This window comes from Thamnophis elegans, chromosome 17, assembly GCF_009769535.1.
Source record: "Thamnophis elegans isolate rThaEle1 chromosome 17, rThaEle1.pri, whole genome shotgun sequence".
Lineage (NCBI taxonomy): Eukaryota > Metazoa > Chordata > Lepidosauria > Squamata > Colubridae > Thamnophis > Thamnophis elegans.
The window spans coordinates 10,401,259-10,414,835 of record NC_045557.1 but is presented as its reverse complement, the minus strand read 5'-3'; the positions used below and the strand labels follow the sequence as shown (position 1 = coordinate 10,414,835).

General features: G+C 44.6%; 2 protein-coding genes across 2 annotated transcripts; one reads left to right on the top strand and one right to left on the bottom strand.

Moving 5' to 3' along the window:
• Window positions 1–696: 696 nt before the first annotated feature.
• LOC116520168 (cystatin-1-like) lies at window positions 697–2,956 on the bottom strand. The gene is made up of 3 exons (XM_032234319.1): window positions 2,732–2,956; window positions 1,845–1,964; window positions 697–816 (listed from the first exon to the last, which is right to left on the bottom strand). Exons 1-3 carry the CDS (start codon window positions 2,954–2,956, stop codon window positions 697–699), a joined length of 465 nt encoding a protein of 154 aa, XP_032090210.1.
• Window positions 2,957–4,882: 1,926 nt separating this feature from the next.
• On the top strand, window positions 4,883–9,324 carry LOC116520167 (cystatin-1-like). Its single transcript, XM_032234318.1, has 3 exons — window positions 4,883–5,110; window positions 7,062–7,187; window positions 9,310–9,324. The coding sequence occupies exons 1-3, from the start codon at window positions 4,883–4,885 to the stop codon at window positions 9,322–9,324; spliced, it is 369 nt and encodes a 122-aa protein (XP_032090209.1).
• Window positions 9,325–13,577: the final 4,253 nt, after the last annotated feature.

Below are 13,577 nucleotides of genomic sequence, written 5' to 3'. Positions count from 1 at the left end.
TCTAAGAATCGAACAACATCCCTAAATGGCAAGACATATTCATAGGCATAGGATATAGGAAAAACCAGTATTAATTCTGTTAACACTTGTTAATTGTTGTTACCAAAAAGAAAATTGTCAAAGGCATCCAAGAACCACAGTTAAGGTTTCCAGAAGTTTAGAAAGTTTAGAAATTTCTTCCTATTCAGGATCTGGCAGCTGTTGCAGTTCCCACCAAGGATGCTTCAGGGGTCTCTGATGGTCTCTCTTCCTCCCAGGTGGGACACTCATGGGTTAAAAAATACCACATGGACTGGGAAAGGCCCAGGGAAGACCCCTATTTCCCACCCCACTCTGGACATAGCAAAGTCTTTCTTGGACAAGCTATTGTGTCTTTGTACTGTGGGTGTCAACGCCTGAAAGTTGGGTGGGATTTGTACAAGAAAGGAACACAAGCCCACATCACAACAATAACTTTATTGTGATTAATTGAATGAGCCAAACATTGATTCTTCTCAAAGATGAACATTATAGAAAAGAGGAGAAGTGGAAGAAAAGGCCTCCCTGGACGTCAAGGAACAATTTCAGACACTCAGAAGAGGTGAATTTGGGCTGAAGCAAACCGTCTCATTCTTGATTTGTGCCAGAAGAATCAAAGCTTGGTGTGAACAGCTTGCACACCAGAGGTTGCTCAAATGCTGGGCACCCTCAGAATCCTTATCCTGAGCAGAAGAGGTTATGCGGAGGTTGGCGTAAAGTTGTGGAACAGGCGGTCATTGCCAAGTTCATATTGTTCGGCGAAGAACCAACCATAATTTTAAAGAAGCAGGCTGGGTTCTGGAAGGGAAATAATGGAAGAGAAAAACAGAGTTGGAAGGGATCTTGAAGGTCATCTAGTCCAATCCCTTTGTGATGACCTGGGGCGTGGCACAAAAGCAACATAGCCAGAGTACCAGTCCAACTTCTCTTTATTGTTCCAACTGGGCCCCCAAATCATTCCCACAGTCAATACCAAGCTTTGCCTGGACGGACTCTGTCCGTCCCCAGTTTTCCCCAAGGCCAACAGAGCCATCCTCCCCCACAGGTCACCCTCCCCACAAATTCTACTTCCGATGGGGGCATGACACCCTCGTTTAAGGAAGAGACCCTGTACCATTCCAGACAAATGGCTGCACAGTCTCTTCTTGAAAACCACCAGTGATGGAGCTCCCATCACTTCTGGTGGCAAGTTGTTCCACTGGTTAATTGTTCTCATTTAGAAAAGTCCTCCTTAATTCTAGGTGGCTGCTCTCCTTGAGTAGTTTCCATCCATTGCTTCTTGTCTTGCCTTCAGGTTTTTGGGAAATTAAGTTGAGCCCCTCCACTTTATGGCACCCCTTCAAATACTGGAATACTGCTATCTGCTAGACCTTAATTCATAGAAGTAGACATACCCAATTCCTGCAACTGTTCTTTATATGCTTTAGTCTCCAGCCACCTAATCTTCCATTGTTGCCTCTTCTCTGCCCTCTTTCCAGAGTCTCAACACCCTTTTTTAAATATCGTGGTGACCAACACTGGATACAATATTCCAAGGGTGGTCTTATCAAGGCCTTATAAAGCAGTGCTACTATCTCAGGTGTTCCCGTCTGTTGCTTCTTGTTCTGCCTTCAGGTGCTTTGGAGATTAGGTTGACACCCCCTTTTCTTTGGGGCAATCCCTCAAATAGCAAACACCGCTATCGTGTCACCCCGAATGTTTTGAATTGAAATCGTCCATAGAAATTATTGAAATCTCCTTTGCAGAGGTGACTGATGAGCTCAGTCAAGGCAGGTTCTATCAATTAAACCCCAAATAGATAATCGAAATTTGGCATCCAATCTTACGTTTGAGAGCCCTGGAAGACCTGTACATTTCTGGATCTCGCGATAACTCTTTTCCGATGTCTTTTCACACTCTGTTTTAACCATGTGCACCATAAGACAGTATTTGTTCCGATTAGTCACCTGGATTAAAAATTTGATTAATTAGAATACATAATCGGCTTCATTGATTGCAACCCGGAACGTACTTTATGCCTTGAGAGCAGCAAGAACATCAGTTCATGCGGAAATATTTCTGTATCAGATACAAACAGTGGAAATCATGTCCTTTTGGTCCACGATAACTGTCCCTCCCCTATAACACCCCCTAAGCTCCCTCCAGCACCCCATAACCCTTCTATTAAGAGCCCTGGTGGCAGAGTGGGTAGACTGCAGCATTGCCGGCTTACTCTGCCAACTTCCAGGAGTTCAATCTTGACTGGCTCAAGGGTGACTCAGCCTTCCGTCCTTCCGAGGTTGTTGGGGGCAAGAGGCTGACTCTATAAACTGCATAGAGACACTGTGAAGCGGGATATAATCTTAAGTGTTCTTCCTTCCTTCCTCCCTCCCTCCCTCCCTTTCTTTCTCCCTCCCTCCCTCCCTCCCGCTTAGAATGCAATATTGCAGGCTAATTCTGTCCACTGCTAGCAGCTAGACTCTGAGCTGCTCGAGGTTGATTCAAACATCCGTCCTTCCGAGGTTGATAAAATGGGGACCCAGATCTAAGCATCGAACAAGATGCTCACTTTGTAAACAGCTTAGAGCCCTGTAAAGCACGGTGAAGCAGTATATAACTCTGAACGCTCTTCGTATTGGTTCCAGAATAATTCCGAGGCCTTTGGCTACTTCAAGGACCCAAGGAAGCTGTTCACCTACCTACCCCCAAAACCTCCCCACCTCCAGACACTTACCGGTGACTGAATCTTTAAAACATACTTTAGCTTGTAATAGTTGCCATCGTCAATTTTGTCCTTGTTGTATTGTTCCACGGCGAAGACAAGGACGTTACGCACCCCCGGAGCATTGATGGGCAAGTCGGAAAGAACCTCGGTGTTCCCCAGTAGCTGCTCCGGACACAGCATCAGGAGGGCACCGAAGAGACCTAGGAGGGACGGGGCATGCAGCTGGGAGTGCATCATGGGGCTGGCGAGAGAGAGGGTCGCTGGCAGGTCCAGAAGGTATTTGTCTTAGATCTGCAGAAGCTGCAAGTGGCAGAGGAACTCACCTGTGTGGAGGCCACGCCCATTCTCCAGAAGCCACGCCCTCCGTGGGTAGACCACGTCTGCTGAAGCTGATCATGTTTTCTAATTAATTAAAAGGCCACGTATTTGTCTTTAAATCCAGGTGGAAGACGGGAAGGTAATGGAATACCATCGTATGGTGGAGTTGGTGAAAACTACGTGTCAAAAGAATGCCGGTAGGCTGACATATAAGAAGATCCAGAAATGCGAGGAACTTCCAGGGATTCCGGGGAGATTGGATGCCAAATCTATTTGCATTTTAATTAATAAATCTAATTAATTGAAGAAAGCTGCCTTGGCTGAGGGCAGCAGCAAAGGGGATTTCAATAACTGACATGGACGATTTCAATTCAAAACATTAGGGGTGACATGATAGTGGTGTTTCCTATTTGAAGGGCTGCCCCAAAGAAAACAGGAGACAACCTATTCTCCAAAGCACTTGAAGGCAGGACAAGAAGCCATGGATGGAAACACATAAAATAGTAGTACCACTTTATAATGCCTTGATAAGACCATACATGGAATATTACATCCAGTTTTGGTCGCCACCATATATTAAAAAGATGTTGAGATGCTGGGAAGAGTGCAGGGAAGAGCCAAGAAGGATATTAGGGGACTGGAGGCTAAAACATACAGACAAAGAACAGTTGTAGGAATTGGATATATTTGAGGGACTGTCACAAAGAGGAGGGGGTCAATCAATTCTCCAGGGAACCAGAAGTTAGTACAAGACATAATGGATGGAAATTAATCAAGGAGAGAAGCAAAATAGCCTTTGTTGCTGCTTAGGAAATGCACAACTAGCAGGAGAGCTGGCGTTTTGTAGAAGTTTGCCAGACTCAGCAGACTCCCCCTCCCTCGCCCCTCCGACTTCAGCCTAAACTCAAATAGGGGTAAGAATTGGGCCAGAGGGGAACCCAAAGCGAGTGGAGACGGTGTGCATCTGGGCAGTGGACGTGGTCTACCCACAGAGGGCGTGGCTTCTGGAGAATGGGCGTGGCCTCCACACAGGTGAGTTCCTCTGCCACTTGCAGCTTCTGCAGATCTAAGACAAATACCTTCTGGACCTGCCAGCGACGCTCTCTCTCGCCAGCCCCATGATGCACTCCCAGCTGCATGCCCCGTCCCTCCTAGGTCTCTTCGGTGCCCTCCTGGTGCTGTGTCCGGAGCAGCTACTGGGGAACACCGGGGTTCTTTCCGACTTGCCCATCACTGATCCGGGTGTGCAATAGTCCAATCCCTTTGTGATGACCTGGGGCGTGGCATGAAAGCAACATAGCCAGAGAACCAGTCCAACTTCTCTTTATTGTTCTAACTGGGCCCCCAAATCATTCCCACAGTCAATACCAAGCCTTGCCTGGATGGACTCTGTCCGTGACCAGTTTTCCCCAAGGCCAACAGAGCCGTCCTCCCCCACAGGTCCCCCACAATCTTGGTTTGGAGTGGGAGAATTTCCCGGCATCCTCATTCTCCACGTGGAGCCTTGGCTTCTGCTTAGGAAATACACAACTAGCAGGCGCGCTGACGTCTTCTAGCAGACCGCGAGGAGTAACTCAAGTGACTCCCCCGCCATCCCCCCACCGACTTAGCCTAATCTCAACTAGGTGGGAGAATGGAACCGAAGGGGAACCCAAAGCGAGCGGAGACGGCGAGCACCTGGGCAGCAGAGATGGTCTAGCCATGGGAGAGGGGCTTCTGGAGAATGGGCGTAGCCGCCTCGCAGGTGAGTGCCACTGCCAGAGGCTCCTGTGGATGTAAAGCAAATCGGTGGACGTTGGTCTGCTTCCCCGCCTGCCAGTCATCCTCTCTCTCGCCATCCCCATGGTACGCTCCGGGATTCCTGTCCCATCCCTTCTCGCCCTCTTCGGCGCCCTCCTGGTGCTCTTCCCGGAGATGCCAATGGGAGACCCCGAGGGGTTTTACGACGTGCCCCTCACTGATCCGATTGTGCCGCTTGCCGTCGCCTTTGCTGTGGCGAAACACAACGACCGACGAAAGGAGAGCACCAACTATTTCAAGTTGCTGCGTGTTGTACAGATGCAGGCACAGGTGTGTGTCTGGAGGTGGGAAGATTTTGGGGGGGGATTTAGATGGGCAGCCTCGTTGTATCCTTCGAGCTGTTTACATAGCCAGCATCTTGTCCCTAAAGATCTGGGTCCTCATTTTATCCATCTTGGAAGCACAGAAGGCTGAGTCATTCTTGAGCCAGTCAGGATTGAACTCCTGGCAGTTGGCAGAGTTAGCCTGCAATGCTGCATTCTAAACACTGTGCCACCAGGGCTCTTAATAGAAGGGTTTGGGGGTGCTGTGACTGCACCTGTACAACACAAGCAGGACCTTGAAATAGTTGGGACTGTTACTTCGGCAGTGGTTGTATGCCAACACTGCAAAGGCGGTGGCTTTCGGCACAATCGGATCAGTGAGGGGCACCTCGTAAAGACCCTCGGGCTTTCCCATTATCTCTGGGAAGAGCACCAGGAGGGCGCCGAAGACGAGAAGACGAGAATGGGACAGGAATCCCGGAGCACACCACGAGGCTGGCGAGAGGGAGGATCACTGGCAGGCGGGGAAGCAGACCGACCTCCACCGATTTGCCTTACATCTGCAGGAGCTGCAGGTGGCAGCGGCGCTCACCTGGGCGGAAGCCACGCCTATTCTCCAGAAGCCCTGCCTCCATGGCTGGACCGTCCCCGCTGCCCAGGTGCTCGCCGCCTCCCTCTCGGTCCAGTACTTACCCCTAGTTGAGGTTAGGGGGAAAGTAGATGAGGGGATGGCGGGGGAGTCAGTTGAGTTACTCCTCGCGGTCTGCTAGGACACATCAGCGCTCCTGCCAGTTGTGTAGTTCCTAAGCAGAAGCCGAGGCTCCACGTGGAGAATGAGGATGCGGGGAAATTCTCCCCCTCCAAACCAGGATTGTCGCCCCTTCCCCAATATAATTCAATATCAGGGGTTTTCAATTCAATTCTACAGATAATAAAGTAAACTACTATTACTGTATAAGGCTATGTTTAACCAGGTGGATAATGAGGATTTGGGGAGCCCCAGGATCATGGACTACTATCAATTCAAAACATTAGGGGTGACACGATATCATTGTTTGCTATTTGAGGGGCTGCCCCAAAGAAGAAGGGGACCAACTGGAAGGGAATGGGGAGGGGACAGGAGGCAATTTAGGGGGTCTTCCCAAGGAGGGATTTTTGGATTGTGGACAGAAAGGGCTGTCATCATGGCCCAAAAGGAAATGCTGTTCATATCTGTTCAAGAGGAAATATTTCCTCTTGAAATGATGTTCTTGCTGCTCTTAAGGCATAAAGTTCATCCCGTGTTGCAATCAATGAAGCTGGTCGTGCTTTCTAATTAATTAAAAGGCCACGTATTTATTTTTGGTTTGGCTCTGCAACCCAACGAGACAAACACAGACTTCAACGGATAATTAGAACTGCAGAAAAAACAATGGCTACCAACCTGCCTTCTGTCAAAGACCTGTATACTGCACGAATCAAAAAGAGGGCTGGGAAAATATCTACAGACCCTTCGCATCCTGGACATAAATTGTTTCAACTCCTACCCTCAAACCGACACTATAGGGCACTGCACACCAAGACAACTAGACACAAGGACAGCTTTTCCCCGAACACCATTACTCTGCTAAACAATTAATCCCCACAACACTGTCAAACTATTTACTAAGACTGTATTCCTATTCTTCTTCTCTTCCTTCCTAGTACCTCTCTCTCCCGACATATGACTATAATCATGTTGCTTGCATCTTTAACATTTATATAAGTATACTACTAATATAAGTGGTATGGTTGTCTTGCTTATTAGTAACCAATGACTTTCACTTTAACTTGTCTTTTGATTCTTGATGAATGTATTCTATTCTATTTTATTTTTCTTTATGTACACTGAGAGCATATGCACCAAAGACAAATTCCTTGTGTGTCTAATCACATTTGGCTAACAAAGAATTCTATCCGATTCTTATTTTTAAATCCAGGTGATTACTGGAGTCAAATACTATCTTACTGTGGAGGGGGTTGAAACAGAATATAAAAAGGAGAGCAGCAAGACAAAGATATATCAGAAGATCCAGGAATGTGAGCAACTTCCAGGGAATCATGAGGTGAGATTAGATGCCCATTTCTGATTATATATTTGCGGTTTAATTGATCAAACCTGCCATGTCTGAGCTCAACACTCACCTCTGCTGAAGGAGATTTTAATTATTTTCATGGACAATTTCAATTCAAAACATTAGGGGGAGACATGACAGCTCCCATATTCCAGGGGCTGACTTTGGCTACATGAAGGACCCAGCTGGCTGGGGAATTCTGGGAGTTGATGTCCACACATCTGGCTTTACACTGGCAAATCTGTGAAACTGCCCAGAAGGTCTCACCTGTGTCACTCTCTTGAGAACATGTGTCAGGAATGTTCCAACTGAATTCTTATAAGAGCAAATATTGAACTTGGTGGTGTGAAGGATATTGACAATGTCAGTGTTCTCTGCCAAATTAGAATAGAATACAATAGAATAGGATTCAGAATAGAATAGAATAGAAATAGGAATAGGAAGGAATAGAATAGAATAGGATTCAGAATAGAATAGAAATAGGAATAGGAAGGAATAGAATAGAATAGAATAGGATTCAGAATAGAATAGAATAGAAATAGGAAGGACTAAAATAGAATAGGATTCAGAATAGAATAAAATAGAATAAAAAAGAAATAGGAATAGGAAGGAATAGAATAGAATAGAAACAGGAACAAGAACAGGAACAATAAGGAATAGAATAGAATACAGAAAATAGAATGGAATAGAATAGGAAAAGGATAGGATGGGAATGGAATGGAATGGAATAGAATAAAATAGAATAGAAACAGGAACAGGAACAGGAACAGGAACAGGAACAGGAACAGGAAGGAATAGAATAGAATAAAAGAGAATAAGTTGGTAGGGATCTTGGAGGTCTTCTATTCCATCACCCTGCTCAAGCAGGAGAGAACCTATACCATTTCAGATAAGTGACTGTGACAAAAAAGTACCAGAAGGCAAGGCACGAAACAACGGATGGAAACTAATCAAGGAGAGAAGCAACCTGGAATTAAAGAGAAATTTCCTGGCAGTCAAAACAATCAGCCCATTGGACAGCTTGCCACCAGAAGCTGAGGGTGTTCCATCACTGGAGGCTTTTAAGAAGAGATTGGACAGCCATTTTGTCTGAATGGTATAGGGTCTCTTGCTCAAGCAGGGGGCTGGGCTAGATGACCTCCAAGGTCCCTTCCAACTCTGTTATTCTGTATTCTGAAGCCCCAGTGGAAAGAAGTTGTTCCACATTAAGTTTGGAACAACATTTTCAATGCTCACCACTGCATCTTTGGCAGGCTTCTCTACATGCACAATCTTTTTTGGTGTGTAACATTTGTTGTGGCGTGGAAAACACTCCTGCAGACTAAAATTATGAAAGTGAAGAACTATGAATGGAGTGGCTGGGTGTTTCCTGTCCTGGATGAATGGCTGCGCACTGAATGGAAAACAAGTCCAGACAAGACTTAACAATAATTCATTTACTGACCATTCAATGTTAAAACGGCACTGAAAAAAGTGACTCATGACCCCTTTTCACATTTCCATTTAATTAACATATGCATCATCCTCACGGTCACTTGATCAAAATTAAGCCGCTTGGCAACTGACTCATATTTATGACGGTTGTAGTCCAGGGTCACGCGATCCCCTTTTGCGACCTTCTCACAAGCAAACGTCCACGGAAAGCCAGATCCGCTTAACAACCCTGTCAGTAACTCAGCAACTGCAACGATTCGCTTAACAACAGTGGCAAGGAAGGTTGTAAAATGGGACAAAACTCACTTAACAAACATGTCGCTTAGCAAAATAAGTTTTTGACTCCGTTATGGTCGTAAGTTGAGGACTGCCTGCCTGGTAAGTCTTAAATTTGCAAGCCAAGGGCTCCCTTTAGTGGCAATATAGAGGAAATACAGGCAAAAACGGATAGAAGCTAAGACCGCATATGCCAGATCCACTGGCACCTCGAAACCTGGCTGGGAAAACTGAAAAAGAGAAAGAAATGAGAAGAAAATTAGCAACAGAAGTGAAAAACACTAATACACAATTGTTACCTGGGGCTCCCAGGTCTGGCTGTATAAATCCAGACTAACACAAGACACAAAGAAATGAACATAAAAACCTCTCTAAGTAGGGTGTGCCAATTTCTCTGGTCTAGATCCAGTATCCCTGAGTTCCTATAAAAATGCAGCCAAAATCAAAATTTGTTCGGAGCTGGAAGGAAAGCCAAGTTGTGCACAGCCGAACCAGTGCAGAGGTTGGTATACACCAGGTTCTGACCAGTTCTGGAGAACCGGTAGTGGAAATTTTGAGTAGTTTGGAGAACCGGTAAATACCACCTATGTCTAGTCTAGAGCAGTGTTTCTCAACCTTGTCAACTTGAAGTCCTGTGGACTTCAACTCCCAGAATCCCCCAGCCAGCTATGCTATGCTGGCTGGGGGATTCTGGGAGTTGAAGTCCACAGGACTTCAAGTTGACAAGGTTGAAAAACACTGGTCTAGAGAAAAGAAGGACCAGGGGGTAGCAGTATTCCAGTATTTGAGGAGCTGCCACAAAGAAGTGGGGGGGGGGTTTTCAACTTATTTTCCAAAGCACCGGAAGGCAGGACAAGGAACAATGGATGGAAACCCAAGGAGAGAAGCAACTTGGAATTAAGGAGAAACTTCCTAACAGGAGCCACCAGAAGTCACGGGTGTTACATCACTGGAGGTTTTAAAGAAGAGACTGGACAGTCATCTGTCTGGAATGGTATAGGGTACTTGAGAGACCGCCTGCTGCCAACTACCTCCCAAAGACCCATTAGATCACACAGAGTGGGCCTCCTCCGGGTTCCGTCTACCAGCCAATGTCATCTGGCTACTATCCGGGGGGAGGGCCTTCTCTGTGGCAGCTCCGGCCCTTTGGAACGAACTCCCTGCCGAGATTCGGACCCTCACCTCTCTCCAGGCCTTCCGAAAAGCCGTTAAAACCTGGCTGTGTCGGCAGGCCTGGGGTCGATGAGTTCCCTTCCCCTCTCGAATCGTGTGGCTGTTGGTTGTTTTTAAATGCCCTGTACTTTTGTAGTTTTTGTGTTTTTCCCTCCCCCCCCCTTGGGTTTGTGCGCCGCCCTGAGTCCCGCAGGGAATACGGTGGCATATAAATAAAATGAAACTCAAACTCAAACTCCTGCTTGAGCAGAGGGTTGGACTAGAAGCAGTGATGGGTTTCAAAAATTGTTCGAACCTACTCTGTGGGTGTGGCCTCCTTTGTGGGAGTGGCTTGCTGCCCATGTGACCGGATGGGAGTGGCTTGCCGCCCATGTGACCAGATATGAAGATGCCGACGACCCTTGTCAGAACCACCTTAAATGACCTCACACACAGCACTGGCCTGCATAAGAATAGGATGTCAACTTGTTTTTTAAAAGGCATCTTTGGTTTGCATTAAAACAACTTCAACACACGCAATGTTCTGATTGCACCACAAACGCAGTAGTCATCCTTACCTTTCACAGAGGCACTGAGTTTTATAAATAGGAGCATGATAGTGTAGAATAATCATATCCAGGGACCAGTGGTGGGTTTCAAAAAAATTTTGGAACCTCTTCTGTAGGTGTGGCCTGCTTTCCGGGTCCACTGGTGGAACCTCTTCTAACCGGTTCGGTAGATTTGACGAACCGGTTCTACCGAATAGGTGCGAACTGGTAGGAACCCACCTCTGACTAGAAGACCTCCAAGGCCCCTCCCTGCTCTGATTGATTGATTGGATTACCTTTAATATTGTTGATTTTAATCACTGCCCTGCACACAAGGAATGAATAAGCTCCCTGACCTAATCTAAATTTACTATTTTTTTTTTGAAGGACACATCCATTTTATACCTTTACCTAAGGGAAATCAGGAGATTCAGGCAGTTCAAACGAGTATAAAGATTTATTGCAAGCTTAAACTCTCTACAAGAATCTGACCAACTAACAGTCAAGGGAAATGGGTGGGAGATAAGAGAGGCATTCAAGCTGGGTTGGACTGAGATCTCCTATGGGCACACAGGGACTCATGACTGATGACGTGTTTGACTCTTCCCTCAGCCTGGTTATCTCCTACAAATGGGTTCACATTGTCTACAGAACCCATTCAAAAGGAAGAACCCTTGAAATCCATCCAAAATAAATATAATGTGCTGTTATTTCTATTGCACTGTTTCCTTTTCTAATTAAGAGTTGTTATGTTTAATTTTATCTGTCATTTTCCCATTTAACTGTTGCATGTGTTTTATTCATTTTTTTTCATCTCTACGCGCATCTGGATATCTCATTTCTTTACTATTATTATTACATATTTTATATTCCTATCAGCCTGCCTGCTGTTTATTTGCTATGACTTCAAATAAATTGTCCTCTTCCTAATTCGACTTTCATGCTATTCATTACACATCTTCTAAGCTTTCCAGAATACTGACAGGATCTAATTTTCTTTGTCACTTTTTAAAGCCATCAATAACAAAAGGGGGCTTGTGTTTCTCTCAGCTTCTCTCTCTCTTTTTTTCTTCCTAGCAAAATGTCTATTTTTTCTGACTAAAGATGAAAACAGTTCCAAGTCACATCTAAGGATGGGAGAGGAAGTTGCTTAATTCTCATAGGAAGGCGGTTGTAGGTAATTCTGCCTTTTCAAATTAACACGCAAACTTCATTCTCATTCAAAGATCTCATTCAAAGAACTTTAAAAAATAAATATGGACTGAACAAATATATATATATATATATTATATATATATATATATATATATATATATATATATATATATATATATATATATATATATATATAACAAGGGTGTGGCTAGCTGATGAGAGCTAAATAGCTTGAAATAGATCTATACTAGTCTCCCTTTATTTATTTATCAGCATAAATATAACAAATGTAACAAAAAGACAACAGTAAAAAATATTGGGTTTCTGTCTGAATGGTCTCTTGTGACGACAGAGAGTGGAAGTGTGACCTTCCTCCCATATTTGGGCATACCAGAGGTTGTGACTTTATATATATATATATATATATATATATATATATATATATATATATATATATATATATATATATATATATATATATTTAGTGTCACAACCCCTGGTAAGCCCCAATTATGGGAGGAAGCTAACTGCTTCCATCAGCTGTCAATCAGCTCATCACAAGAGTCCATCACGACAGAAACCCAATATTTTTACTGTTGCCTTTGTTATATTAGTGTTTTATTTGTGCTGACCCTTTATTTATTTATCAGCACAAATAAAACACACTATATATATATATATATATATATATATATATATATATATATATATATATATATATATATATATATATATATATATATATTTTCTGAGGTTTTCGCGGGTGTTAGTATGTAGGTCTCTAGTTGTTCGGGTTTTCTCCCGCGTAGAATTGGAGATGTCTTGGCGACGTTTCGACGAAGTCACATTCGTCATCTTCAGGCTGCTGCTGACTACTTCAGGTTTGGTGTTTCCAGGAGTAGTGTGGGATCTTGGCTGTTTTGTTCCTTATAACTGCTGGTAGGGGATTAAATTGTAACTATGTATTCTATGTAGACGACACTTTCATAATCTGGCCACATGGGAAAGAACAACTGGACATCTTCCTTACACACCTCAACAGCCTACACCCCAAAATACAGTTCACCATGGAAACAGAAGTAAACAACCAACTCCCCTTCCTGGACGTCTTAGTCTACAGGAAATCTAACGGCTCCCTAGGACACACCATCTACCAGAAGAAAACACACACTAACCACTATCTGCACGCACTCTCACACCACCACCCAGCCCAGATCAATTCCGTAGCCAAGACACTCATCTCCAGAACAAAACGCCTAGCTGATGAACAACACCTAAAAACCGAACTACACACTCTCACCAACGTATTGACATCCAATGGATTCCAAAGAAATAAGATCACCAACCTAATCCAAAAAGAAACCCCCACTAAAGTCCAGGACAGAGAACAAGAAAATGGAAAAGCCCTCCTCCCATACATAAAAGGCACCACAGACAAAATCAGCAAAATCCTCCGCAAACACAACATCAAGACAGCATTCTGCACAGACCGGAAAATATCCACCATCCTAAGAAACCCCAAAGACAAAATTGAATTAGAAAATCAAGGAGTATATGAAATCCCATGCACTACTTGCCCCGCCACATACATCGGACAGACCAACAGAAGAATAAGTGCACGCATTGAAGAACACAAAAATGCAATCAAAAAAGAAGAACCAACTTCTTCCCTGGTCCAACACCTCAAAGCCACAGGACATAAAATTGACTTCAATAAGACAAGAACCATCGCCAAGGCCGAACACTTCAACAACCGTATAATCAGGGAAGCAATCGAAATAGAAAAACACCCACATAGCATGAACAGGCGAGACGA

What these genes read in the sequence shown, in the direction of transcription:
- LOC116520168 (XM_032234319.1), bottom strand. Translation starts at nt 2,956, where the DNA reads ATGCACTCCCAGCTGCATGCCCCGTCCCTCCTAGGTCTCTTCGGTGCC. An exon ending in TTTTAAAGATTCAGTCACCG is followed by an intron (nt 1,965 to 2,731) that starts GTAAGTGTCTGG and finishes TTTTTAATCCAG; the next exon opens with GTGACTAATCGGAACAAATA. An exon ending in GTCTTCCAGGGCTCTCAAAC is followed by an intron (nt 817 to 1,844) that starts GTAAGATTGGAT and finishes TTTCCCTTCCAG; the next exon opens with AACCCAGCCTGCTTCTTTAA.
- LOC116520167 (XM_032234318.1), top strand. Translation starts at nt 4,883, where the DNA reads ATGGTACGCTCCGGGATTCCTGTCCCATCCCTTCTCGCCCTCTTCGGC. An exon ending in TTGTACAGATGCAGGCACAG is followed by an intron (nt 5,111 to 7,061) that starts GTGTGTGTCTGG and finishes TTTTAAATCCAG; the next exon opens with GTGATTACTGGAGTCAAATA.